This window comes from Cnephaeus nilssonii (assembly GCF_951640355.1).
Source record: "Cnephaeus nilssonii genome assembly, chromosome: 15".
Taxonomy (NCBI): Eukaryota; Metazoa; Chordata; class Mammalia; order Chiroptera; family Vespertilionidae; genus Cnephaeus; species Cnephaeus nilssonii.
In genome coordinates this window covers 61,924,469-61,951,496 of record NC_137086.1, presented here as the reverse complement: position 1 = coordinate 61,951,496, position 27,028 = coordinate 61,924,469, and the positions used below count along the sequence as shown (strand labels likewise).

At 58.4% G+C, this 27,028-nt stretch overlaps 1 protein-coding gene across 1 annotated transcript; it reads right to left on the bottom strand.

Annotated features, from left to right (window-relative positions):
- On the bottom strand, window positions 1-25,658 carry ZAP70 (zeta chain of T cell receptor associated protein kinase 70). The gene is made up of 13 exons (XM_079791902.1): window positions 25,534-25,658; window positions 16,978-17,427; window positions 16,338-16,498; window positions 7,418-7,556; window positions 7,238-7,325; window positions 7,102-7,148; window positions 6,863-6,914; window positions 5,679-5,871; window positions 4,998-5,204; window positions 2,123-2,315; window positions 1,829-1,969; window positions 1,352-1,464; window positions 1-224 (listed from the first exon to the last, which is right to left on the bottom strand). Exons 2-13 carry the CDS (start codon window positions 17,377-17,379, stop codon window positions 101-103), a joined length of 1,860 nt encoding a protein of 619 aa, XP_079648028.1. The 5' UTR covers window positions 17,380-17,427; window positions 25,534-25,658; the 3' UTR covers window positions 1-100.
- Window positions 25,659-27,028: the final 1,370 nt, after the last annotated feature.

Here is a 27,028-nt window from a genome sequence, read left to right as displayed (position 1 = left end):
AGGAAGTGGCCTGGCCCAGCCACACTGGATCCTGGGAGGGGGCTGAAGGCACAGAGGAAAGGCTGGGCCTGGGGGCCTGCAGGCCCTGGGCAGGGGGGGCTCAGGCACTGGCAGGCTTGGCCCCCTTCCCACACTCCGGGGGGTCCTCAGCCTTGCTCGCCAAGCTGTAGTAGTAGGTCCGCATGCGCTGCTCCACAGTCAGGAAGTCCGGACGGTCCTCCCACCTGTGGGGGGTGGGGCAGACCCAGGCCACTGACCACCAGCCAGAACCCAAGTCCAGCTGGGGGTGGACATGCAAGGGGCTCAGAAAATCCTGGGCGTGGAGGTGGTGAAGTACTGGGTAATGAAGGGGTCTGTAAGGTGTGAGACAGGAATTTGGGGTTGCCTGATAGGAGGGCTGCAGACACACAGGATGTTGGCTGTTAACTAGTAAAGGCTTATTAATTGAATCCACTGAGTGTTCGGCTGACAACTGTTGACCGTGGGGAGCTGGGCTATTGAATGCTGGCGTACTGAGCATGTGACGTGCGCCGGGTCAGGCATATGGGTGCAGGTATGCTGCCCATGCTGGGAAGAAGGCTGAGGCACCGAGCGGTTTGGCCGGTGAGTGCTGGGGGCTGATGGCACTGTGTGGAGCACCCAGGCACCGTGGTGTTGGTGTCCTCGGTGTTTCCTGTGGAGGCGGGGGAACCTGTTTGATAGGAAAGGCTGATCATTTGCTATTTAGTTATCATAAAGAGGGTGTCTGTTCATTGGATTGCCTGGGTGTCTGCCTATCAGTGTCACAGGTGTTGGCCAGTGGGGCAGTGGATGTTGGGGGCTAGGAATGTACAGGTGCTGGAATGAACACGTATTGCATGATCAGTGTAGGGTGACCGCTTGTTTGGATCCGTGCTGCCTGTTGTCTGATGGGAAGTCGTGATATTGACGGTATTCGGAGTTGGGTTGTTTGCGTGTTAAGCTTTGACCAGACAGAGTGGGGTGTGGATATACCGAGTGTTTGCGTACTTCAGTGGTGACCTATCTGGCTGGTGGGGGCTGACAAATTAGATGCTAGGATATCACCCCGGGCCTGAGAACCGGACCACAGTTGGGGTAACAGAGTGGTAACTTGTTTGAGCACTGGGGGACCAGCGTGCTGAATGGGGCTGGTGGGGCCTGGGGTTCAGGTGCTGGGGCACTGGGTGTCCACAGACGGGCGGGGCAGTGGAGGGTGTTGGAGAGTTGAGCACAGAGGCAGAGCACCTGCGTGGATGAGACCCTGTAGTTTTGTCGGACTGAGTGCCTGGGCCCCAGGACCTCTGCCCAGGCCCAGGGCCAGGTCAGCCCGCCCCTCCCGCCCCGCACTCACTTGTAGGTCCAGCAGTCGCTCATAAGTGCATACATTTCAGGCGGACAGTCTGGCGGGCACTCCATCCGCTTGCCCTGCTCGATGAAGGCCATGACCTCGGGCCCCTTCATCTTCTGCTCAAGCAGAGCCAAGTGCACGCGTGAGTAACCAGGGCCCCTCCCGCCTTCGCACCCAGCCCCCCCCCCTGCCTTCGCACTCACCCCGCACCCCTCCCACCCCCGCCTTCGCACCCAGCCCGCCCCCCTCCCACCTTCGCACCCAGCCCGCCCCCCTCCCTGCCTTCACACTCACCCCGCACCCCTCCCACCTTCGCACCCAGCCCGCCCCCCTCCCTGCCTTCACACTCACCCCCGCACCCCTCCCACCCCCGCCTTCGCACCCAGCCCGCACCCCTCCCGCCTTCGCACTCACCCCGCCCCCCTCCCCCCGTTTGCACCCAGTCCCGCCCCTTCCCCTGCCCCTGCCCCGCCCGCCTGCCTTGTAGGGCTTCTGGCCGTAGGAGAAGGCCTCCCACATGGTGACCCCATAGCTCCAGACGTCGCTGCGGCTGGAGAACTTCCGGAAGTTGATGCACTCAGGAGCGTACCACTTGAGGGGCCACTTCCCCGCCGAGCGGGCCTGGGGGGCGGGAGATGCCGCTGGCGCCGGTGTGGGGGCCCGCCCCCCACCCGTGGAGACCCCGCCCCCGGCCCATGGAGACCCCGCCCCCGTGGAGACCCCGCCCCCGCCCCGTGGAGACCCCGCCCCCCACGCGGGCCCACGCGGGCTCACGGTGTAGTAGCTGTCGTCGGCGCCCAGCGCCTTGGAGAGGCCGAAGTCGCTGATCTTGGCGTAGTGCCGGTTCACCAGCAGGACGTTGCGGGCCGCCAGGTCTCGGTGCACAAAGTTCTTCTCCTCCAGGTACTTCATCCCCATGGACACCTGGTGCAGCAGCTCCGCCACGTTGCTCACGGGGATCTCCTCCCTGGGGCGGGAGGCCGGGTCAGCAGGTGCAGCAGCCCGAGTTCCCAGGGGGCCAAGCCCGCGCCTCTGCCCCAGCTGGGCACGTGCTCATGCTAACTGGGCACCTGTCTGTGCCAGGCAGGGGCTGGGCACACAGCGGTGAGCAACAGAGGAGCCCTGCAGGCCCAGGTTGTAAACTTCACCCACATGCTAGATTCCCAAACTAATCATTTGTCTGCATCCGCCACGTTCCCTTGGGGCCCGAGGGCATCTCAAAGATGGTTAAGGACAAAGCTAAGCTCCATACACACACAGAGCGGCCCCTCTTTCCCCTCCCGCCCCACCCCCCCCCCCCCCCCAGCAGCTCCTTCCTCTCATGTGATCCGGCCAGAAGCCTGCCCTCAGCTGCTCTTTCTCACACCCAACATCCAGCCATCAGCTCTGCCTTCAGGACCCTCCAGCACCTCCTGCTTCTCCCACCGTGGCTTCTGCACCTGGTCCAGCCTCCATCATCACTTCCTGGACCAAACAGTCACCTCTGCCCTCGCCCTCCTGGGTCTTCCCCACAGAAGAGTCAGGTCCTCCTCCTCTGCTCACAGCCACACAGGGTTCCCATCTCACTCAGGGTCAAAGTTCAAGTCCTACCCGCACCCACAGGGCTCTGCAAAATATGACCCATCACCTCCTCACCCACATCGCTTCCAGCCACAGGCCCCCCTCACTGTTCCTCCACGGCACCAGGCTTGGGTGCACCCCAGGGCCTTTGCACTGGCTGTGCCCTCTGCCTGAAACACTCCCTCCCCCAGCTGTGCTCAGCTGCCTCCCTGTTTGCACAAACCTCGCCTTCTCACTTCTCTCCTCCCAGCCTGACACTCCCCACCCCTTTTCCATAGTACTTATCTCCCGACATACTCAGCACTTTATTGTATAATTATTTAAAGCCTCTCTTCTCCAACCAGAATGCAGGCAAAGATCTTTGCCTCTTTTGTCCACTGATGAATCCCAGGGGCTGTAATAGTCCCTGTCACAGAGAAATTGCCTGAACACCGGTGCAGTGACTGGATGCATGAGCCGGGCCCAACGCGAGGGCGTGCTACCAGCGAGCGTGCCTGGCGGGCACCTGCCGTGGTGAGTGTGAAAGATGGTGAGAGTAAGAGCCTGAGGCTGAGGAAACACAAATGAAACTGCAATTCCTTTAGATCAGAGGTCGGCACACTTTTTTCTGTAATGGCCAGGTAGATAGGAATATTCTGGCCTCGGCAGGCTGCATGTGGCCTCTGCCAGGTGTTCCTGTGTTTGCTTTTCTTTTACAGCCCTTTACACATGCAGAACCATGCAGGGCAAAGGCAAGCCGTGGGCCCTAGCCAGTTTGGCTCAGTGGATAGAGCATCTGCCTGCGGACTGAAGGGTCCCAGGTTCGATTCTGGTCAAGGGCATGTACCTTGGTTGCGGGCACATCCCCAGTGGGGAGTGTGCAGGAGGCGGCTGATCGATGTTTCTCTCTCATCGATGTTTCTAACTCTCTATCCCTCTCCCTTCCTCTCTGTAAAAAATCAATAAAATATATTATAAAAAAAAAAAACAAGCCGTGGGCTGCAGTTTGCTGACCCCGCTGTAGGTCAGAGACAGTCCACCTAATTTCATGTGGGTCATGAACTGGGCCCAGAGAATTGGGGTGGCAGTAGTTACGGCCCTCGGAGCTAGTACTTAGCCCTCACACGCAGTGCCCGCCCCGTGCTAAGCACTTTATCAATACCCACTCATCTGACCCGCACAAGGGCCACTTGAGGAAGTACTGTGATCAGCACTGTGGTACAGATGAGGAAACTGAGGCCCAGACAAGTTAAGAGCCTGCTCAGGGTCACAGTAGTCAGTGCCAGAGCTGGGACTCCGCAGGGAGGTCAGGTGCTGCCCTGTGGGCATGAGTGTGCGTGTCAGGGTGTGCTGGGGAGGCAGGCATGAGTGTGCGTGTCAGGGTGTGCTGGGGGAAGGTATGAGTGTGCGTGTCAGGGTGTGCTGGGGAGGCAGGCATGAGTGTGCGTGTCAGGGTGTGAGGGGGGCAGGTATGAGTGTACGTGTCAGGGTGTGAGGGGGGCAGGTATGAGTGTGCGTGTCAGGGTGTGCGGGGGGCAGGTATGAGTGTGCGTGTCAGGGTGTGCTGGGGAGCAGGCATGAGTGTGCATGTCAGTGTGTGCGGGGGGCAGGTATGAGTGTGCGTGTCAGGGTGTGCGGGGGGCAGGTATGAGTGTGCGTGTCAGGGTGTGAGGGGGGCAGGTATGAGTGTGCGTGTCAGAGTGTGCTGGGGGGGCAGGCATGAGTGTGCATGTCAGGGTGTGCGGGGGGGCAGGCATGAGTGTGCGTGTCAGGGTGTGCTGCGCGTTGGGTGTGTGTGTGTCTATGAACATATAGAATGAGTGTGAGCCCTGGCCGGGTAGCTCAGTTGGTTTGAGCGTCATCCCAATACACCAAGGTTGCAGGTTCAATCCCCAGTCAGGATACATACAAGCGTCAGCCAATGAATGCATGAATAAGTGGAACAACTCGATTTCTCTCCCTCTCTCTCTCTCCCTCTCTCCCCCTTCTACTCTCTCTCTAAAATCAATAAATAAAAATGTAATGATGAGTGAGTGTGTACTCACAGGTGGAGCACACCCATGAGTGGACAGGACGCGCCCCAGGCCCAGCGCCCCGCAGCCCGGCTCACTTCTTCCCGACGAGGAACTTGTGCAGGGGCCCGCCGCCCGCCATCTCCATGATGAGCATCAGGGCCTCCGCCTGGCAGACGCCGATGAGCCGCACGATGTAGGGGTTGTCCAGCTGGTGCATGATCTGCGCCTCGCGCATCATCTCGTCTTTGTCCGCCTTCTCCGTGCTGTGTTTCAGCACCTTGATGGCCACGTCGATCTGCTTCCTGCCCAAGCCGAGGCACACACAAGTCAGCACGGCCCTGCTCGGCCCCTCGTGCCCCCACCTGCCTCTTTCTCCCTGGACTGGTGTAGTGGGCACTGTGGTGCCACCCAGATCTCCCTCCCGGACCCAGGCACTCAGCCCCGGCTGCTGGGAGTGCGGTGGGCAGTGCACGGCCAAGTCCTCCCCGGAACTGCCCCTCTCTGCAAAGAGCAGTTCCATTCAAAGGTACACTCTCGCCTGGGCAGCCTGTATCCAATGACGGGTGGATGCAGGGGCTCAGGGGGCCCCTCTACTGCTCCCCTGCGATCAGCAACTGCAGCCCAGCCCCGCCTCCCCTGCCCACGCTGCTTCTCCCTCCCTCAGGTGCCGTCCCCAAGGGCAATGTCCTCTCCCAGGTCTGTTTTCCAGCAAACTGATGTCACATCCTGGCTCCCGCTCTGCAGGCAGGGGATGCCCCCTGCACCGGCAGCCGTACTTGCGCATGCGGTAGACGCCCTGGCGCACGGAGCCAAAGTTGCCGCAGCCAAGTTCGATGTCCGCTACGAGCAGGTTGTCGCGCTTCAGGAAGAGCTTCTTGTCCTTGAGCTCCTCGGGGTCGCTGTAGGGGCTCTCATACACGCTCGTGTCCATGGGCATGGGCCGCGGCTTCTCGGGGGACGCTAGGCGTGCTGGGCACACACAGGCGTGCACCCCCAGTCAAGAGGAGGGAGAGGGCAGGGGATGGGAGCCTCAGTGCCCACAGGCATGTACCGTGGGCAGGGGCATGCCACCTAGAGCATGTACAGTCACGTGGGTCCGTGTGTGTGTGTGTGCACATGTGTGCACTCCTGATCCCATCTGTGGGTGCAATGGGAAGTCACGTCCAACTGCACCCCAAAGGCTTGTGCATCACTGTGCACATATAAGCATGTGTGCCCTTGTGTGTTCACACTTATGCACCCATGTACACTCCCACCCATGTCTGTATGAGTAGCTGTTAGTATGCCAGCTGGAATGTGCACACCTGTGCCTGTGTGTACACCGACATGTATGCACCTACGTCCGTGCCCGCCCACGTCTCCGTAGGAACCAGGCAGCCATGTTTACAAGAGCTCCACAGATGAGCCTCTGTGTGCACACACACCCATGTATGTTCTCTGAGCACATATGTGGGGAGGCTTGCATCTACACGTCCAACACACGAGCATCGGCAGTGGGGCGTGGCCTCTGGAGCCTGTCTGCCTGGGTCCAGTCTCGCCCCCCACTGCCTCCTGTGTGGCCTGGGAGAGTTCCTCCCTCCTGTCTCGTCTGTAAATTGAGAATTACTGTCACCGCCTCCCATAGTATGCCAGGAGGATCCAATGAGCTCATGTGCACAGTGAGCTCGGAGTGGAACTGGCACACAGTAGGTGCTTAACAAATGTGTGTCTGTGCCCTGGGCATCCAGGCACAGCCACGGGTTCTCCCCTGCACGTCTGCACACACCCATGTACGTGCACAGGTGGGCGTGATGGGCGTGCCCACGCAGATGGCACAGTGTGTGCACAGGGCCAACCGAGCCAACTGCCACGGGCTGGGTCAGGCCGGGCCCACGTCTCCCTGAGCACACCCAGAGCCAGCCAGGGATCTGCCACCAGCCGGCACCAAACCCATCACACACCTCCGCCTCTGCCAGCTCACCTGGTTCAGGGGTATATCCATCTGAGTTGAGGGTGTCGATCCGTCTCTGAGGCTAAAGGTCATGGGGCCACAAGGGTTAGTAGGGCCCGAGCTGAGGGCACCAGCCCCTCTCATGAGACCCACATCCTCTGAGGACTCCCAGGGACAGTAATGGGGGACCTTCCCCTCGGAACAGGACCCATAGCCCCCATACCAGCTCCACCCCTGAGACCCCAACTCTGAGATGCTGGCCGACTCACATGGGTGAAGGTGGACGGGTGGGCAGGGAGGGTGGGAGCAGCGGCCCCTGAGGGAACAGAAAGGGTGGTGAGGGGCTGAGGGCCAGCGTCTCCCGCGCCCCCCCCCTCTCCCGCGGCCCCCCGCGGCCCCGCGCACCGGCACTGGCGCTGGCACTGGCGTTGGGGCAGGCCTCCTTCAGACAGTAGATGAGCCCGTCGGCCTTCAGCTTCAGGTACTCCACCAGCTGCAGGGGGCGGGCGTCAGCGCCAGGCTCCTCCCTCCCAGGGGCCTGAGCACCTCGCATGGCTCCCCTCACACCCGGGGCGGGCGGCTCACCTGCCAGAGCGTGTCAAACTTGGTCCCCTCAGGTATGCAGTACTTGCCGGCCTTGTCCTGGCTGATGAGGTAGTGGTACACGGTTTTCCCGTAGATCAGAGACAGTGCGTACGTGCCCTGCTCTTTCCGGGGCCTCAGCCTGGCGGGGACAAGGAGAGCAGGTCACCCCTACAACCACCTGGGCCCCTGTCGTGGTGTCCCCCAAACACACCCTGTGGGCTCGGCAGCCCAGAGCCTCACGGAGAAGCAGCAGGGACTGGGGGAGCCAAGACTGGCCAGAGAGCAGAGAGGGAACCACAGTGTCACAGGAGACCCCGTCATCCAAGGGCAGACATGTGACGATTCCCGAAGAAATACTGGGCCTCCCACAGCACCCACTCAGCCTTGCATGGCCTGACACTCAGCCACCCACAGGGCACACTCACTCAGCCACCCACAGGGCACACTCACTCAGCCACCCGCAGGGCACACTCACTCAGCCACCCGCAGGGCACACTCACTCAGCCACCCGCAGGGCACACTCACTCAGCCACCCGCAGGGCACACTCACTCAGCCACCCACAGGGCACACTCAGCCACCCACAGGGCACACTCAGCCACCTACAGGGGACACTCACTCAGCCATCCACAGGGCACACTCAGCCACCCACAGGGCACACTCACTCAGCCACCCACAGGGCACACTCAGCCACCCACAGGGCACACTCACTCAGCCACCCACAGGGCACACTCACTCAGCCACCCACAGGGCACACTCAGCCACCCACAGGGCACACTCAGCCACCCACAGGGCACACTCACTCAGCCATCCACAGGGCACACTCACTCAGCCACCCGCAGGGCACACTCACTCAGCCACCCACAGGGCACACTCACTCAGCCACCCACAGGGCACACTCAGCCACCCACAGGGCACACTCAGCCACCCGCAGGGCACACTCAGCCACCCACAGGGCACACTCACTCAGCCACCCACAGGGGACACTCAGCCACCTACAGGGGACACTCACTCAGCCATCCACAGGGCACACTCAGCCACCCACAGGGCACACTCACTCAGCCACCCACAGGGCACACTCAGCCACCCACAGGGCACACTCACTCAGCCACCCACAGGGCACACTCACTCAGCCACCCACAGGGCACACTCAGCCACCCACAGGGCACACTCAGCCACCCACAGGGCACACTCACTCAGCCATCCACAGGGCACACTCACTCAGCCACCCGCAGGGCACACTCACTCAGCCACCCACAGGGCACACTCACTCAGCCACCCACAGGGCACACTCACTCAGCCACCCACAGGGCACACTCAGCCACCCGCAGGGCACACTCAGCCACCCACAGGGCACACTCACTCAGCCACCCACAGGGGACACTCACTCAGCCACCCACAGGGGACACTCCCTCAGCCACAGGGGACTCTTGGCCAGCATGGAAGGCTCTTTGGCCATCTATGGTGGACACAAAGCCACTCACAGGGGACACACAGGTCTACACAGGTAGACTTAGGACCATTCTCTCAGGGAAAGCCACGTCCACATGTAGAGCGACAAAGGTAAGCACAACCCTGTGGCTAGATCATGGGACACCTCTGTACAGACCAGAACGAGTCACTGTGCCATCATCATAGACCCGCCCGTTATTGTAACAGACAGATCTGTGACAGAATGAGACCCTTGATTGTCCTCTGCTGGAAATTTGCCAAAATAAAGATATTTTGAGCCCCTCAAAGATGGTGCCTTTGTGCAGTGAGAACATGTCTACCCACACACACCTGCACACAACTGACCACACTGTGGTTGCACGTGTGGGAGGGGTCCAGCTTCAGTCAGATTCCCGAAGGGGACCATCCAGAAGAGGTTAAGAATCACTTAACAATATACTCTTGACGGCCCTTCTCAGGGGTCTAGTTTGCTTTCACATTGAATCAAACACAACCACAGATGCTGCAGTTACGCAGAAAGGCAGCCAGCTTGGGCAGCAAACAGCACTAGGGACAATTTACCATCTCTGTGGTGAGTGGTGGGCGTGGCCTGAGTGGTATGCATCTTTCTATCACACCCTGCATCCTGATCTCAGGCCCAGACCAGTTCCGGGCACAACCCAGGCCTCGAGACCTCCAGGCCGGTGTGAGGTTCTGTGCCTACAGCTGTGACCTTCAGCCCCTAACTCTCTACATGCTGAGAAAGCACTTAGTGACTGAGGAACCACAAGAAGAATCCCCAACCATTTCTGCCAAAGCACACCCCGCCTCTCTCTCCAGCAGGCTGGCTAACGGTAGCTGCTTCGGACCTCGGGACATTCCCCAGCATCAGTCGCTGTCCCTCAGAATGTCACTACTCCAACTGCTTCAGCACCTCAGCTCCAGGCTCAGACTCTCTGCTGGACCAGATCCTACCTCCTCCGGCCTCAACCTCCACGGCCAGCTGGTCGTCCGCCTCAGCCTTCCAGCCAGCGTGCCCCCCAGAGCGCCTGTCATCATGATAGACCTGCTCGTTGTTGAAAGCCATGGGCCCTGGTTCTCCGGAGACGCCTCTTATCTCAATAGACTGGTTAACGCGAAGCCTGTCCTAACCTCTCTGTGGCAATGCAAAAACTCCGCCAAATTTTCCTTTGGGCAATGGAATTCTTTGTCAGACATCCTCCGTGGAAGGTTAAGGTATGAAACAAGTTAAAGCTGAGCTGGGCCCTAGCTGGAGTGGCTCGGTTGGTTTGGCATCATCCTGTGCACCAAAAGGTTGCTGGTTGGATTCCCGGTCAGGGCACATACCTGGCTTGATCCCCAGTAGGGGGGTATGCAGGAGGCAGCCAGTCAATGCTCTCAGATAGATGTTTCTATCTCTCTCTCTAATATATATATATATATACTAGAGGCCCGGTGCATGAAATTCGTGCACGGAGGGGGGTTGTCCCTCAGCCCAGCCTGTACCCTCTCCAATCTGGGACCCCTCAAGGGATGTCCGACTGCCCGTTTAGGCCCGATCCCTGGCCTAAACGGGCAGTCGGACATCCCTCTCACAATCCAGGACTGCTGGCTCCCAACTGCTTGCCTGCCTGCCTTCCTGATTGCCCCTAACCACTTCTGCCTGCCAGCCTGATCACCCCCTAACCACTCTGCTGCCAGCCTGTTTGCCCCCAACTTCCCTCCTCTGCCGGCCTGGTCACCCCTAACTGCCCTCTCCTGCAGGGTTGATCACCTACAACTGCCCTCCCTTGCAGGCTGGGTGCCTCCCAACTGCCCTCTCCTGCTGGCCATCTTGTGGTGGCCATCTTGTGTCCACATGGGGGCAGGATCTTTGACCACATGGGGGCAGCTATATTGTGTGTTGCAGTGATGATCAATCTGCATAGTACTCTTTTATTAGATAGGATATATATATATATATATATATATTTTTTTTTTTAAAGCTGAGCTGAGGGCTCAGAAGACCACTTGCTGCACACAATTCTTCCACCCCTTACCTCCCCCAGAATCCTTTGATACTTTCAGGAGACCGTAGGTAACCCAAGGTTGGGGGAGACTTAACACCACTGGAATAGTGCCATCATTGTCTATATATGGGAAGGAGGAAGGGAAGAGAGGGGAGGAGAGAAAAAGAAAGAAAAACCAAGACAGGAGAAAGGCAGAAACTGAGGTGATGAAAAGCGGAATTGAGCTGAAACCAGGGAAGCAAACCCTAGCCTGCAAACACAAAGAGAGGAGATCACACGTCGTAAAGGAGAAAGCCGAGAGGAGGGGAGAACCAGCCACACCAACAGGAGAGCCGTCCCCCTCCCAGAGAGCGTGACACCGGCACCTGGGAGCGTGCGCATGTATGTGAGACGTGTGACCAAACGTTGGTCATGTCTTCGTAAGCCTCCCACCTGAGATGGGAGGGCGCAGCGCCCGGATGAAGACAGGTGCCATCTGGCCAGGCACCAGCCCTCACCATGTGCTGGAAGATGGAGCTCTGGGGGCCCCAGAGGCAGCTCTGCCCTCAGGTTTGCAATCCAAAAGGGAGCAGGCCCAGCACCTCCATTATGACCTCCCCGTTCCCATCCTATGGTGGTCCTTGCAAACTGGCTGCCTTCACTCCTCTCCTGTGGGTAGTCCCTTTTCCCACAGTGACTCTGGTTTGGGCCACATGACTGGCTTTGGCCAATAGGACATCAATAACATTACACAAGCAGAGTCTGAAAAGGTGCCTGTGTATTGTCACTTTCCGTCTGTGGCTATTCGTGCGAGCCCTGCAACCACCACCACCGAGTAAGCCCAGGCTAGCCTGCTGGACAGCGACAGCACTGCGGCCAGTGCCTCCCGTCACCCAGGGGGCAGGGGGCCAAGAGCCAGACACACGAGCATGGCCATCCCAACTTATTCAGTCCCAGCCTCACAGAAAACGGCTCAGCTGACTCACAGAATTGTGACAATTTAAAAAAAATTATAGGGGCTCTCATACACGGGGCTGGTCTTGGGCAGTTTGTTATAAGCAAAAAGTAACTGACACAAATGCCAAGTGCAGTTTCCCTGAGAAAACAGCCCTAGCTGACGTTGTTCTAAGGCCTTCCGTGCATCATCTGTAACGTGCATTCCAGAGTTCCCTCAGAAGCCTTAGGAACTTGACTGCAATTTTATCCTAAGTCTGTTAGGGTAAAAAGATTAATTTTATCGGCTGACAACAGCTTCCTGTGTTGGAACCGGCATCCTGTGGGAGACCTGCAGGCAATCTGGTGCCCACACAGAGACCGCACACGTGTGGTGGGGAAGCCCAGGGGTCCGTGGGCTGGTCCCAGGAGAGGGACAGTCCTAGGAGAGGTGCTGAGAGCGAGGAGTCAGCCCTCAGGGACTCGGGCCTGAGAAGGGCGGCCTGGAGAACTCACAGACATCGTGGGCGGGGGGGGGGGGTGAGGGCGCTGGACTTCCTGAGGGCACAGGAGAGAGGCAGGGACTCAAGGCCAGCGTGACCTCGGCTGACATCTGGATAACATCTGTATACAAAGGGACCTGTGTCCAGACCAGAATGCAGTGCCAGCGGGCTTTCAAACACTCGGCAGGGTTATTTAAATAGCTTTAGAGCAGCGGTTCTCAACCTTCCTAATGCCACGACCCTTTAATACAGTTCCTCATGTTGTGGCGACCCCCAACCATAACATTATTTTCGTTGCTCCTTCATAACTGTAATTTTGCTACTGTTATGAATCGTAATGTAAATCTCTGTGTTTTCCGATGGTCTTAAGCTCTACAGCAGCGGTTCTAAACCTGTGGGTCACAGGTTGAGAACCGCTAGCAGGGTCGCCCAAGACCATCGGAAAACACAGATATTTACATTACGATTCATAACAGTAGCAAAATTACAGTTATGAAGGAGCAACGAAAATAATGTTATGGTTGGGGGTCGCCACAACATGAGGAACTGTATTAAAGGGTCGTGGCATTAGAAAGGTTGAGAACCGCTGCTGTAGAGCTTCTTTCACAATAACAAATACAGCCACATGGCTCAGCGGTAACTCAGGCATGGGCAGAGACACACATTCACGCACGTGCAGTGAGAGCCACCATTTGGTGCACTTTCAGGACATGCCAGATACTATCCTACTGCTTCACACGTATTCACTCATGGGATCCTCAGACCCTTGGGGAGGCACTGCTCTCCTCCCTCCCTTACTCCTGCTCCAGCCCTCACTTCCTTCCAAGCACACCGGCTCCTTCCTGTTTTGTGAACTGGCCCAGAACCCACCTCCTAGACAACGCACACCGTTCTAGTTATCTGGTCAACGGCAAAAAGCGAGCACTTAAAGGTCTTCAGCTCCGATCTTTGTTCATTTCCTATTGCTGCAATCTCATATTTATTCTTGTTGGATGAGTAAACCGGACGATGGTAGAGAAGGTAGCCAGCACTTTTACTCAGCGCCCCCAGCCCCCACCCCCCACCCCGCTCAGCCTCGGGAGTGGACGAATTCTCAGCCGGTGGACCAGCTGCTTCTGTTTCTCTGCCACCTTGTGGTTTGGGGCTTTCTGCGCGTGGGTAATTGAAGCTGTGGCGGTACCAACGTTGAGGTGGCTGCTGGCCTTGCGTCTCCTCTCCTTGATTTTCCTGATCGTCTTCACTGCCGTCCTCTCCAGGCTGCCTTTGAGGAGGAGGGCCCTGCAGCAGCGTGTCCATAGCCCCCACACGTTCTCACTGTCTGCCTCGTCCTCCTGCAGCTCCCTGCGCAGGAGGGCTGGAATGCTGTGGGCCGCGCCCTCAGGGGCTCCGCACGCAGGGCCTGGCCTTCGGGAGCCTCTCCGATCCCTCATTCCTTCTCCCTCTCACCATTCTGGGAATCCTGCTGCTCATTGTGGGGAGGACCCTGTGCGGGGAGAGCGTCTATAACGTCACGGTCTGCCGCACAGTGACTGCCTTGCACTGGAACTCCACCTGGGCTGTGACATTAGCTGCCTCTGCACTTGCTCTCCTTCAACAGCATCACACGCCACAGCCTCTCCATCTCCTACACTGCGAAGGGACTTCCTGGGGTTCTTCTTTATGGAAGTCTGGTGTACAGACACATCTGCTTTGGTGTCACTCTTGTCGATGAAACCATATCCATTTCTTACACCGAACCATGTTACTGGTTCCAAAACCTTCGGTGCATGACCTTCTTGTCCCCGACACAGGCACCACTGATGTGAGGCGGCCGGGCCTCCACTCCCTACACCGCTGTGCTTGGTGCCGAGCTTGGTGTTGGCAGTGCTGAGGTGGGGGCGGTGGGCAGCTGCTGGGTCTCGGCCTCGCTGTTCCTGGTTGCAGTGATGGTGGTGGTGAGGGTGATGATGATGGTGATGGTGATGGTGATGGTGACTGAGGCAGCTGCCTCGCTGCTCATGGTTGCCGTGTGGTGATAGTTACTGGTCTGCCTGCTGGGTCTCAGCCTTGCTGCTCATGGTTGCAGTGAGAGTGAAGGTGGTGGTGGTGGTGGTGGTGGTGATGGTGGTGGTGATGATGATGGTGGTGCTGTTGGTGGTGATGATGGTGGTGATGGTGATGGTGGTGATGGTGGTGGTGATGATGATGGTGGTGATGGTGATGGTGGTGGTGATGGTGATGATGGTGGTGGTGATGATGATGGTGGTGCTGGTGGTGGTGATGATGGTGGTGGTGATGGTGGTGGTGGTGGTGATGGTGGTGGTGATGGTGATGGTGGTGGTGGTGGTGGTGATGATGGTGGTGGTGATGGTTGTGGTGATGGTGATGGTGATGGTGGTGATGGTGGTGGTGATGGTGATGGTGATGGTGGTGGTGGTGGTGATGGTGGTGGTGATGATGATGGTGGTGCTGGTGGTGGTGATGATGGTGGTGATGGTGATGGTGGTGATGGTGGTGGTGATGATGATGGTGGTGGTGGTGGTGATGGTGGTGGTGATGGTGATGGTGATGATGGTGGTGGTGGTGATGGTGGTGGTGATGGTGATGGTGGTGGTGGTGGTGGTGATGATGGTGGTGGTGATGGTTGTGGTGATGGTGATGGTGATGGTGGTGATGGTGGTGGTGATGGTGATGGTGGTGGTGGTGGTGGTGGTGGTGATGGTGGTGATGGTGACGGTGATGATGGTGGTGGTGATGGTGATGATGGTGGTGATGGTGATGGTGGTGATGGTGGTGGTGATGATGATGGTGGTGGTGGTGGTGATGGTGGTGGTGATGGTGGTGGTGATGGTGATGGTGATGATGGTGGTGGTGGTGGTGCTGGTGGTGCTGGTGGTGGTGATGATGGTGGTGGTGATGGTGATGGTGGTGGTGGTGGTGATGATGGTGGTGGTGATGGTGGTGGTGATGGTGGTGATGATGGTGGTGATGGTGGTGGTGATGATGGTGGTGATGGTGGTGGTGGTGGTGGTGATGGTGATGATGGTGATGGTGGTGATGGTGGTGATGGTGGTGGTGATGGTGGTGATGGTGATGGTGATGGTGGTGGTGATGGTGATGATGGTGGTGGTGATGATGATGGTGGTGCTGGTGGTGGTGATGATGGTGGTGGTGATGGTTGTGGTGATGGTGGTGATGGTGATGGTGGTGGTGATGGTGGTGATGGTGATGGTGATGGTGATGGTGATGGTGATGGTGATGGTGATGATGGTGGTGGTGATGATGATTGCGGTGCTGGTGGTGGTGATGATGGTGGTGGTGATGGTGATGGTGGTGATGGTGATGATGGTGGTGATGGTGACGGTTGTGGTGATGGTGGTGGTGGTGGTGATGGTGGTGGTGGTGGTGGTGGTGATGGTGGTGGTGGTGATGATGGTGGTGGTGGTGATTGTGATGGTGGTGGTGGTGGTGGTGATGGTGGTGGTGGTGGTGATGGTGATGGTGGTGATGGTGATGATGGTGGTTGTGATGGTGACTGGGGCCGGCTGCACAGCTGCAGCTCCTCCGGGGTGTGATGGTAGCTAGGCTGTGGCAGGGCTGCTCGGGGCTCTCTGAGGGCCCACTCTCGGTCCCGCTACAGCATCCCTGGTCTTTGTACTCGCATTTCCACCTGCCAGGATCCCTTCTCCCAGAGAGCCGCCAGCTCACTGCTCACCTCCTGGGCCTTCGCTCAGAAGCCACGCACAGCGAAGGCCTTTCCTGGCCCCCTGATCTCAGCTCCTACTGTACAGCCCCACGGCCCGCCTCCTGACACACTTCGCATTTATTGGCTCTTTTCTGTCTCCCTGCTCCACAAGGACAGGAACCTGTCTGCTTTGTTCACTGCCACCCCAGTGCCTGGCACATGTAGGTGTTCAGTCACTGTTTGCTGAGTGAAGGAGGAACTCCACCTGCTGGCCGCACGTCCCAGCTGGCAGGTAGCAGACTCTGGATCCCGCCCAGGCGGTCCAGCTGCGGGGCCTGAGCACCCCGCTTCTTCCCGCAGAAGGCCCGCCACACACTGAGCCGCCCGCCCCAGGCCCACCTACAGGAACTTGCCGTCGGTCTGCGAGCTCGCGTAGAGTTTGCGCTCAGCCTCCTCGCGGGTCAGGTTGCTGTGGTACCAGGGCATCCGCTCGTGAGCCGTGGTGGCGATGAGCTTCTCCACCTGGGGCGCCTGGCTGAGGATGGCCTGCTCCAGGGCCTCGCCCTGGGGAACCGAGGGTCAGGGGCACTTGTAAGTGACAGCAATGTGCGGCCAGGAACCCCGTTTCCATCTCCTCCACCCTCCCCATCAGATCCCTCCCTCACCCCAGGCGCAGGGGGTGAGCACAGCCCCACTCCCCATCCTCTGTCCTGTCCCCGCCCACCCAGGCCCGAGCCCCCAGTCGTCTCCAGCTGGAAGTCGGACAGTGGTAGTGGGTCAAAGACCACCGCCCACTGCCTACCCTACCCAGGGCGGGGCTCCCACCCTCCTCTCAGCTCCGCCCAAGCCTCGCCCGGTCCCGGTCCAGAGCTACCTCCACCTTCCTTCCCGCAGTGCCGGCCCGCCTCGGAGGCCCACTCCCAGCGGGGCCCAACCCTCCAGCTTCCAAACCTGACGCAACTCTGCAAACCGCGGGCTGGCGAAGGGGACCCCTCTCCCCCACTCCGAGCCCTCCCCGGCCCCCAGGCGCGGCCCGCTCTCACCTCCAGCTTCCACGTCTGGCGCACGTAGTCGCGCACCATGGCGTCCCGCAGGCAGTCGAAGACCCCGGGCTGCGGCTCCAGCCCCGACGGCCGGTTGCACGGCTTGCGCAGGTTGCAGGGCAGCCCGTCCGGGTCGCGCGAGTAGAACTCGCAGAGCTCGGCGGGGCCGCAGTGCGCCTTCCCGCCCGCGATGGCGTAGGTGCCGTTGAGCTGGCGCTCGATGGAGAAGTGGTGGAAGCGCACGTCGTGCACCAGCGACAGCACGTAGCCGCCCAGCGAGCGCAGGCACTGGCGCAGCAGGAAGAGGCCGTCGGCCATGCCCGCCAGCTTCAGGTGCTCCTCGGCCTCAGCGCGCGAGATGCTGCCGTAGAAGAAGGGCAGGTGCGCAGCGGGGTCCGGCATCGCCGCCGCTGCCCGCGCGAACTGCGCGCCCTAGCGCCTCGCCAGTCCCTGCGGGTGCAAGCCAGATCGGGGCACGTCAGGGCCTCGGCTCTGCTTCCTGAGCGCCGTCCACGGCCCGGATACAGTGGGAGAGAGGGCACCTGGAGGGGCATCCGTGCCCGTCGCGTGGAGCCCATTTTGGGCCAAAATCAACTTGGAGAGGAGCCCCCGCCTGCTGGGCCCACATCAGGGAGTCCCAAATCCGCCTCTGACTTTTTAGAGACCTTGTGCGGAGAGCCAGACACCCGCACTGGTTCACACACTCCTGGAACCATTCATTCATCCCCAAACACATGTTGAATTCCTGTTGTGCGTCAGGCGGTGCAGGAGACAGGGATGAAAAGACAGACGTGGCCCTGCCGTCCTGAAGATAGCAGTCTGCGGGGGAGGGATGCAATAAACAGGACAGGGCAGCAGAACAATGGCACAGCAGGTCAGTGTTATAGAGGAAACAGTGCTGTTAGTAGGGGGAGAAGCCACTGCTGCCGGAAACAAATCAGTTTCACTAAAAGAGAGATGTGGACAGGAAGCCAGGAAGGCTGGTCAACAACCTTAATTGCTCTAACCACTCACCCTTTAGTTGAGACATGGTTAGCTGAAGCAGCCTCCACCTTTGTTTTTCCCATGTAAATTTCTGTTTATCCTGGCTAAGATGTTTTCCCCAAAGCCTCAATAAAAGGGATGGCAGGGCCAGAGCAGGGAGTAGTTCTCCCACTAGAGTTGGACTACCGCCTGGCCCCCCAATTCGCCAAATTGAATTTCTTCAAGTCTCCTTTCATTTGTGTGCGGCCCTTCTCCAGAACTCGAACCCTGAACCGGAACCCTGGACCACGCGGGACGTGGAAAGGGATTCCTACACACTGCTGCTGGGATGGCCTCCGTCTGAGAGGCAGCGTCTGAGCCGAGAGCTGAGGGATGCGGCGCTAACTTCCCCTGAGGCTGAGGAGAGCAGGCAGGCAGAGGGAACAGCACGTGCAGAGGCCCTGAAGCCAAGGAACCTTAATGAGCCCTCCTCCCCTTTGCCACCCACTCCGGGCAGCACCAGGCATTCCTCCTTTGCTCTGTCCCCTCTGCCTTCCTGGACAAGTTTCTAGAATGCATACATTAACCTGAATACCCACCAGTCAGGGGTCGGTTCAACATACCAGGGCTTAACTCCGATGTAAACTTCCATAGAGCCATTAAACAAAATGAGGTGTGTGTTGGGAAGTATGATCGTATATGGGGAGAAGGAATGAAGGCTATTTAGATAAATAGGTACCTGGTTTGGCAAATAACCTAAAATGATCTACCTTCAACTTTCTGGGGTAATGATGCTGGACACTGGATTCCACGGGATTCTGAAATCCTTTAAACTCTGAGAATGTACGCTTAAGATTTGTTCATTTCATTGTATTTGGGCCCCTCAGTAAAAAAGAACCATAAAGCCGAAACCGGTTTGGCTCAGTGGATAGAGGGTCGGCCTGCGGACTCAAGGGTCCCAGGTTCGATTCCGGTCAAGGGCATGTACCTTGGTTGCGGGCACATCCCCAGTAGGGGGTGTGCAAGAGGCAGCTGATCGATGTTTCTCTCTCATCGATGTTTCTAACTCTCTATCCCTCTCTCTTCCTCTCTGTAAAAAATCAATAAAATATATTAAAAAAAGAACCATAAAATATTAAACCCTAGTTAATGATCTGTGTGCAGAAATGTTTAGGGGGGTACTGATGACTGCAGTTTACTTAAAGGCCATCCAAACAATGACACGGCTGACGGATGGCCAGGCGGATGGGCACCGTCTTGTTATTCACAGTGGCTCTGTAGTCCGTGCAAACACGGAGTTAGCAGGGACGGAACCGTTGCTGCAGAGGACATGCAGGGGCAGGTTCCTTCGAGCCGCTGGTCACATTTCCATGAACCGAACAGTACATAACCTTGCAAGACACCTTCTATTGCTGATTCATTAATATTGAACGCTCAGCCAATAGCACTATAAGCTCATCTAACTCGCACTTTTTCCATAAGGAGCCTCACAGCCGTCTTGCACCTGGGAACACTAGACAGCATTTGGGGGCCAGTTAAACAGCGAAATCACCCACAAACAGCACAAAAATGAGGCACCAAGTAGATTGTAAGGACTTGCTTCCGGTGTGACAGCTAAAAAGGAAGGCAGAGTGTGCCTGCTCCCCGCCCGCGGGAATGCGCTGATAATGTTGAAAAAATGATCTCCCGCCGCAGTTTCTGCTCATTTCTCACTCAGGTGGGCCCAGCAGGGCCACCAGCGTAGGCTGTGCTCCGGAGCAGGGCCTTGGGCGCCTTTCTTAGTGGAGCCAGTGTACGCAGGGCGCAAAGAAAGCCCTGTGGACTGAGAAAGGCTGCCTCCCCGGGTCCAGGGACATGGAAGGGTGGGCACTGGGTCCGAGAGGAAGATCAGTCAGTCCTCACGTAACGTCATCGACAGGTTCTTGGAAACTGCACTTTAAGTGAAATGATGTATGAGGACCCAATTTTACCACAGGTTAATTGATATAAACAGGAGCTCATATGGTGTATTTATGGTTACAAAAACACCACCAAACTTCTAAATAAAGACCCAAAACTCCTCTAGTATTAAACGTTGTCCCTGGCCAGGTAGGTCCATTGGTTAGAGCAGTGTTTGGCAAACTCATTAGTCAACAGAGCCAAATATCAACAGTACAACAATTGAAATTTCTTTTCAGAGCCAAATTTTTTAAACTTAAACTTCTTCTAATGCCACTTCTTCAAAATAGACTCGCCCAGGCTGTGGTATTTTGTGGAAGAGCCACACTCAAGGGGCCAAAGAGCCGCATGTGGCTCGTGAGCCGCAGTTTGCCGACCACGGGGTTAGAGTATCATCCCGATTCACCAAGGTTGTGGGCTCAACCCCCAGTCAAGGCACATACAAGAAACAACCAATTAATGCATCTCTCTCTCTAAAAATCCTCTCTATAAAACGGTAATATGCAAATTAACCATCACTCCGCTACATAAGCCACACCCACCAGCCAAGCCACGCCCACCAGCCAATCAGGGCAAGTATGCAAATTAACCCCAATCCAAGATGGCTACAGCCACAGAGAACAAGGTTTCCCAGGTAACAGAGGAAGCCAAGCTTTCCATAGCCGTTGCAGGCCTAAGCCTCCACTCAAGCTACAAAGTTTCAATTATAGAAGGTAAACAAATTCAAACAAATGGCGGCAGAATGGAGCTTGAGAGAGCAGGCCCGGGTTGCTGGCGGCAACAGGGGAAGCAAAGCTTTCTGCACACCCTGGCCGGGCCCACCCGCTTAAGGCTACAAAGTTTCAATTGTAGAAGGTGAATTAACTGCCACAGAAATGGCTGCCGGAGCCCCAGGCTTGGCTCCGCTCCAGGCTACAAAGTTTCAATTGTAGAAGGAAAATAAATTCCAGATACCAGGGCCTCCCTTTGGGTTGCCAGGGGGTGTGGCCGGCCTGCAAACCACCACAGGCCCCTCGCTCAGGCTGCCCCACACCCCAAGGGAACCCCCACCCTTACCTGTGACACCCTTCAGGGCAAACCAGCTGGCCCCCACCCCTGTACCAGGCCTCTATCCTATCTAATAAAAGAATAATATACAGATTGATCATCACTGCAACACACAATATAGCTGCCCCCATGTGGTCAAAGATCCTGCCCCCATGTGGACACAAGATGGCCACCACAAGATGGCCAGCAGGAGAGGGCAGTTGGGAGGCACCCGGCCTGCAAGGGAGGGCAGTTGCGAGGGACCAGGCTTGCAAGGGAGGGCAGTTGCGAGGGACCAGGCTTGCAAGGGAGGGCAGTTGGGAGGCACCCGGCCTGCAAGGGAGGGCAGTTGCGAGGGACCAGGCTTGCAAGGGAGGGCAGTTGGAGGTGATCAACCCTGCAGGAGAGGGCAGTTAGGGGTGACCAGGCTGGCAGAGGAGGGAAGTTGGGGGCAAACAGGCTGGCAGGGGAGCAGTTAAGCATCAACCAGGCTGGCAGCAGAGTGGTTAGGGGGTGATCAGGCTGGCAGGCAGAAGCGGTTAGGGGCAATCAGGAAGGCAGGCAGGCAAGCAGTTGGGAGCCAGCAGTCCTGGATTGTGAGAGGGATGTCCGACTGCCCACCAGGATCGGGCCTAAACGGGCAGTCGGACATCCCTCCAGGAGTCCCAGATTGGAGAGGGTACAGGCTGGGCTGAGGGACAACCCCCTGCCGTGCACAAATTTCGTGCACCGGGCTTCTAGTAATAAATAAAAGTTAAAAAAACAACATTGAAATAAATGGGACCCAGACATACATTTAAAGAGGTGAGTGAAACCGAGTATGAGAGTTCTTTTCCAACCTGCTGATTCCAGGTCAGGGTCCGGGTACTCAGAGCCCACATGGCAGCTCAGGCGCCAGGGACCCAGCCTGGACACTCACACACACAAGTCACTCACACACACACTCAGACTGGGACAGGCTGATTCCTCTCATGCGCTCCTCTGGGATGTGGAAGGAAACCGGGGCGCCTGGAGAAAACCCATACAGACAGCTTTGAATGGAATCACACGGTTGCAGTTTGGGGGCCCGGCTCCCTCCCTCGGCGGGGGGCCTGTGAGGCTCCTTCCTGGTGCTGGGTGTGTCAGCATTCCGTTCGGTTGGATTGCTGAGTGGTATCCCAGTGCAGAGATGCCCCACTGTTTATCTGCTCCCTTGCCGAGAACATGCGCATGGCTTCTGATTCAGGCCATCGTGAGCAGACGGCGCTCCGGTTCCTGCACGGGTGTCGTGTGGATGCACGTTGCCATTTCCCCAGGGGAGCCCCGGCGCTCTCCTGGCTCCAGCGAAACCCTCTGGCGGAAGGCTGACTGGGTCTGCCGGCCCTGGTTCATCGCCCTCCAACCTGGCCCGCCCAACCCTGGTGTCAGGACAACCTGGTTAGAAAGTCAATGCTGGCCCCTCCTCCAGTCACCCTGACCCAGGCCTCTCCTGAAATGACTCCCATTTCAGTAGGGCAGATCCTCAAATAACGTTTCATTATAATATTGAAAAAATACATAGAAAAAATTCTTGATTCTCAGCCCAGCTGTCTGTATGGGTTTTCTCCAGGGACTCCGGTTTCCTTCCACATCCCAGATGAGCACATCCTGGCTCCCTGGGGCTCTCAATGCCTCCCTGGCTTGCCGCCTCCCTCTCTGATGGTTTCTCCTTTCTCCCCTTCCCCAGCCCTGGTCCCCTTACTTGGGCCATCTTGTCTGTGGCCAACCACGCGGCCACACACACCTGCCCAGGCCAGATCTCTGCTGAGCTGGTTGTGCCGCCGTCACCTCCTTCGCTCTGTACCTGCCGTTTCTATTAATAAAACTGAGATCCACATCTAACTCACGTGGTGCCTGTGGTTGGCTGAACCCCACCGTCTGTTTCCCACACGCACCCAGCAAGTTGCTTTTAGGCGATGCCTTCCCGAGGCCTCCATTGCTCAAGAACCGGCCGTGGCTCCCTCCTGCCTACTTCACTGACTCTCACGAAGCTCCTCAGCCCACCCTCTGCTCCGGCCGGGCTGCGCTGGTAGCCTTCCTTCAAGTTCACTCCATACTCGTACCTGTGCCGTGCCCTCTGCTGGGCCCCCACCCCCCTCCTGTCCACTTCCCAGCCCAGCCAGCCCGCCTCACGGACTCCTACAGCTGCTCCCATAGAGTCAAGGACCCAGGACAAGGCAGCCAGGTGGGGGCTGTCCGGGACGGTGAGGAGGGTGGGAGAGTGATCTTGTCTCGGCAGGAAGCTGTGGTAGGAAACTGTCGGCAACACAGTTGAGAAGCTCCTCCCCGAGCGCAGCGGCCGCAGGTGCAGCCTGGGTAGCCAAAGGGGGGTCCTGCAGAAGCCGGGGTGCGGGGAGGCTGGCCTGGGGGGCTCCGTCAGGGCCATGAGCCATGATTGGCCACCTTGGACCCTGGGCCAACGTGTCCCAGAGACAGGAGTGTTCTGTTTCATCCCAACTTCCAGTCCCTGCCAAGAGCAACACCAGCTTCCGGCGCCGGGCCCGCCGCAGCCTCCCGTGTGCCCTGTTCTCGGGCAGCGGGACCAGATGCTTGTCCTGAGCCGTGTCCCGCAGACTCCGTGGCTTTCCCGGGAGGACCCACCAGGACGCTCCCCTCCCTAGTCCTGCCTGGGCTGGCCCCAGCCTGCCTCCCCTTGAGCATGTGAGCTCCTTGGGGGTTCTGAGGCCTAACTGCCTTCCCAGAGTGCACAGCTCCCCCGAGACCAGGGACCCCCGCCAGGCCATGAGATGAGGAGGAAACCTTTGGTCCTTGGCAGGCAGATCTGCCTGAAGCTCCTCCACTCCAGCATCCTTGAGGTAAAGGCAGGGTCAGTTATATCTGCTCCAGGGAGACCCGACCCCCACACAAACTGCAAAGGAGAAAGGGTCAAATCCATTCTGAAAAGCATATTAGCACATTAAAGGCTCCCATGCAGCCACTATGGGAAACAGTACGGAGTTTCCTCAAAAAATTAAAACTAGAACTACGTATGACCCAGCAATTCCACTTCTGGGCTTTTATTTGAAGAAAACAAAAACACTAATTTGAAAAGACATCTGCACTCCCAATTCATTGCAGCGTTCTTTACAGCAGCCAAGATATGGAAGCAACCTGGGCGTCCATCGATAGATGGTAAATGGATAAAGAAGATGCCATACGTATATGCAATGGGATATTACTCAGCCATTTGCAACAACACAGATGGTCTTGGAGAGCAGTCTGCTAAGGGAAGTGTCAGGCACAGGAAGACAAACGCTGTGCGACGGGCCTAACTGTGGACACAAAGCAAACAAGCGCGCAAACAAACAAGGGAGGCTCGGAGGCCCGGCACGCGGCCCTTTGGCTTTGGTTAGTCCCACAGCCGCGCGGCGGGCCCTCCAAGTCTGTGCTCCGCACCAGGTCTGAGCACCACAACCCCATCTAAGGCTGTCACGGGCCCAGCGGGGAGACGGGCTGCAGAGGGAATCAGGCACCGGGACCTGCCGGGATGGGGTGGGTGGCCCCGCCGGGCCTGCAGGCTCCACACGGCACCCTCAGCCAGACACTGAAGAGTCCCCACCCCGATGAAGTGGGGCCCAGCCCCTGCCTGCCCACGCTCCTCTCACGCTGCCCAAGACCCCAAGTCGCCCCTGAAGCCCCTCTTTGCTCCTTTGTCCACAGGCCATGGTGGGGCCCCTGTGCCCACCACAGAGGCAGCACGGCATTTGTCAGTCAACAAAATGCCACCTTGGTCACGCGTCACAAGGACAGCTATCAGCCCGGTGCCGTGGGGGGCAGTGGGCTCCCTCAGAGCTTTTTCCTGACACCAGGCATCCGAGTTGCATCACGGAATCCTGGACCGACTGCGCAGTAGCAGGTGTGGTCCTGAGCAGGGAGCGAAGCTCACCAGACCCCACCTGGAAAAGGGGGCCACCAAGGGACGGGGGACTCCAGGAGAGCAGGCTCACCAACCGCCAGGACTTCCACTCACTCAGGGTCAAAGCCAAACCCTCATGGTGGCCCACGATGGCACAATCTGCCCCATCACCTCCGCGGGCTCACTCGCTCCCACAGGCCACGCGGGCCTCTCAGGTCCCTTGTTTGGGTCACCTGAACAAATCAGGTGTGGCCCCGCCTCAGGGCCGTGGCCCTGTCTGCTCCCTCAGCTGCACACCCAGTGTCCCTCCGTTCCCTGGGTCTCTGCCTGAATATCACCCCTCCTCCAGAGGCCTCCCCCGAGCTCCCTCTCCAAAATCGCTTTCCCCCCTGTCTCTGTCCCTGACCCAGCTTCTTGCTCTTCACCCCGGAAATGGGATACAGGTATCAACTTGCTGACATGTGACCTTTGCCATATGTCAACATATGTGTGGCACATCTTATGCTGTGGTCGGGTGGAAGCTGTGAGAGTGGAAACGCCTTGTTCCGCCACCCGCACCAGCAAGGGACAGAGTATGTGCCGACAAATATCTCTTTGCAGAGCCACCGACGCCGCGCACCTGAAAGGCACGCAGCCCGTGATGGGCGCGGACACCGCTGCGGGCCCGGGGACGGGGCAGCCTGGCAGGGCTGGGGGCTGAGGGGCTTCCGGAGGAGAGAGGAGGGAACGTGGGTCTGGAGGCTTCCTCCACTAACCTGGGATCCTGTACAGGCCGTTTCCTCACCCGGAACAGCGCCCACAGCCTTCTCCCGGCCCGGGCCGCAGGTCCCCTCCGCGGTCCCTCCTCCTGAGTGCTCCTCCCAGGGCTGCGGGCACCTCCTTTGCTCCCCCAGGGCCCTGGGCGGCGGTGCTGGCAGGACGAGGCAGAGGCTGAAGGAGGCCACTCGCCTGGACACGGCAGCGGGCAGAGCCGGGCCGGTGGGGACCGGCACCTGAAGGCCTCCCCCAGCAGCGGGCTTCTCGGAAACCCAGCCTGCTTCCTGGATGCACAGGCAGGAAAGGGGGCTGTGTTTGAAGCCTGCGTGTACGTCACAAGTGCCATGTTCATAGGCCACGTGCTCCTGGGAGGGCAGAGGGCATTTCCGGGGCCACCAGTCCCCCCCCACCCCCCTGCCCCCAGCAGGAGGTGCGGACCTGCTTAGGAGGCTTCTCCTCTCTGTGCCTCTAACCTGGTGATGGCCGCGAGTCTCTCCCAGGCTGAGCTCCCCAGCAGCGCCCACAGCGGGCTTGCTTTCCACTGCAGCCCCCGCTTCCTCCCAGTAAACGTTTGTCACACGGGCAACAACAGCAGCCGCTGGGCCAGGGACTCGCTATCCGTTTAATCCATCCTCTGCTTAACCGCATTCCCTGGGAACTGCCATTCCCGTTCCTCAGCCAAAGAAACCCAGACTCAGGGGGTCAGCGTCGTGCTCAGAACCACGCAGTCCGCAGCGGCAGTCGGTTTGAACCCGGCCTCACCAGCAGCCAGCATTCACCCCTCTAGTGACCGCCCATTAGGGTGGCAGCGTCCTCGGCGCCCAGCTGGGTGCCCGGGGGCTGCCACGTCCCACAGACCTCGGGCTGCCCCGGGTGGATGCAGGGCCCAGGCGGGGGGAGGTGGGGGGGTGCTAAGGGGGGCAGGGCCATCCTCACATCCAGAACACTCTCCATGTGTCTGCTGAGCGACCGACACCATGAGACCGTTCCCCCTCCCCAGCCTCCGCGGCCTGGGCTGTGTGACCTCAGCAAGGACTCTCCCTCTCTGAGTGCCAAGCTCTGCAGAAGGGAGATGAAGAGGCTTAGAGGAGGGGAAGTAGGATGAGTCCGGAGAACAGAGCCTGGTAGGCCGTGGGGACAGCATGGTGCTGTGCTGGGCATTGTAGGCCATTCAGCAGCACTCCTGGCCTGTGTGCCCCACATGCCAGTCTTGCCCGGTCCTGAGGAGCAAGGTCTCAGGCCGTGTAGACTGTCCGGGAGGAGGCAGAGCAAGACCGGCTCCAGCTGAGAACCGCTGCGTAAGCGCTGTGGGTGGGCAGGAGGGTCCGCATGGAGAGGCCTGGCTGCTGTAGCCCCAGGAGCTACGCCGTCCAGAGACCACCCAGAGCTCACAATGCTCATTAACATCCCAGCTGACACTGGAGAGACACTGGTTTGAGCAGCGAGTCCACTTACACACGGACTTTCTTCAATAACTATACAGTACGCCCTCCG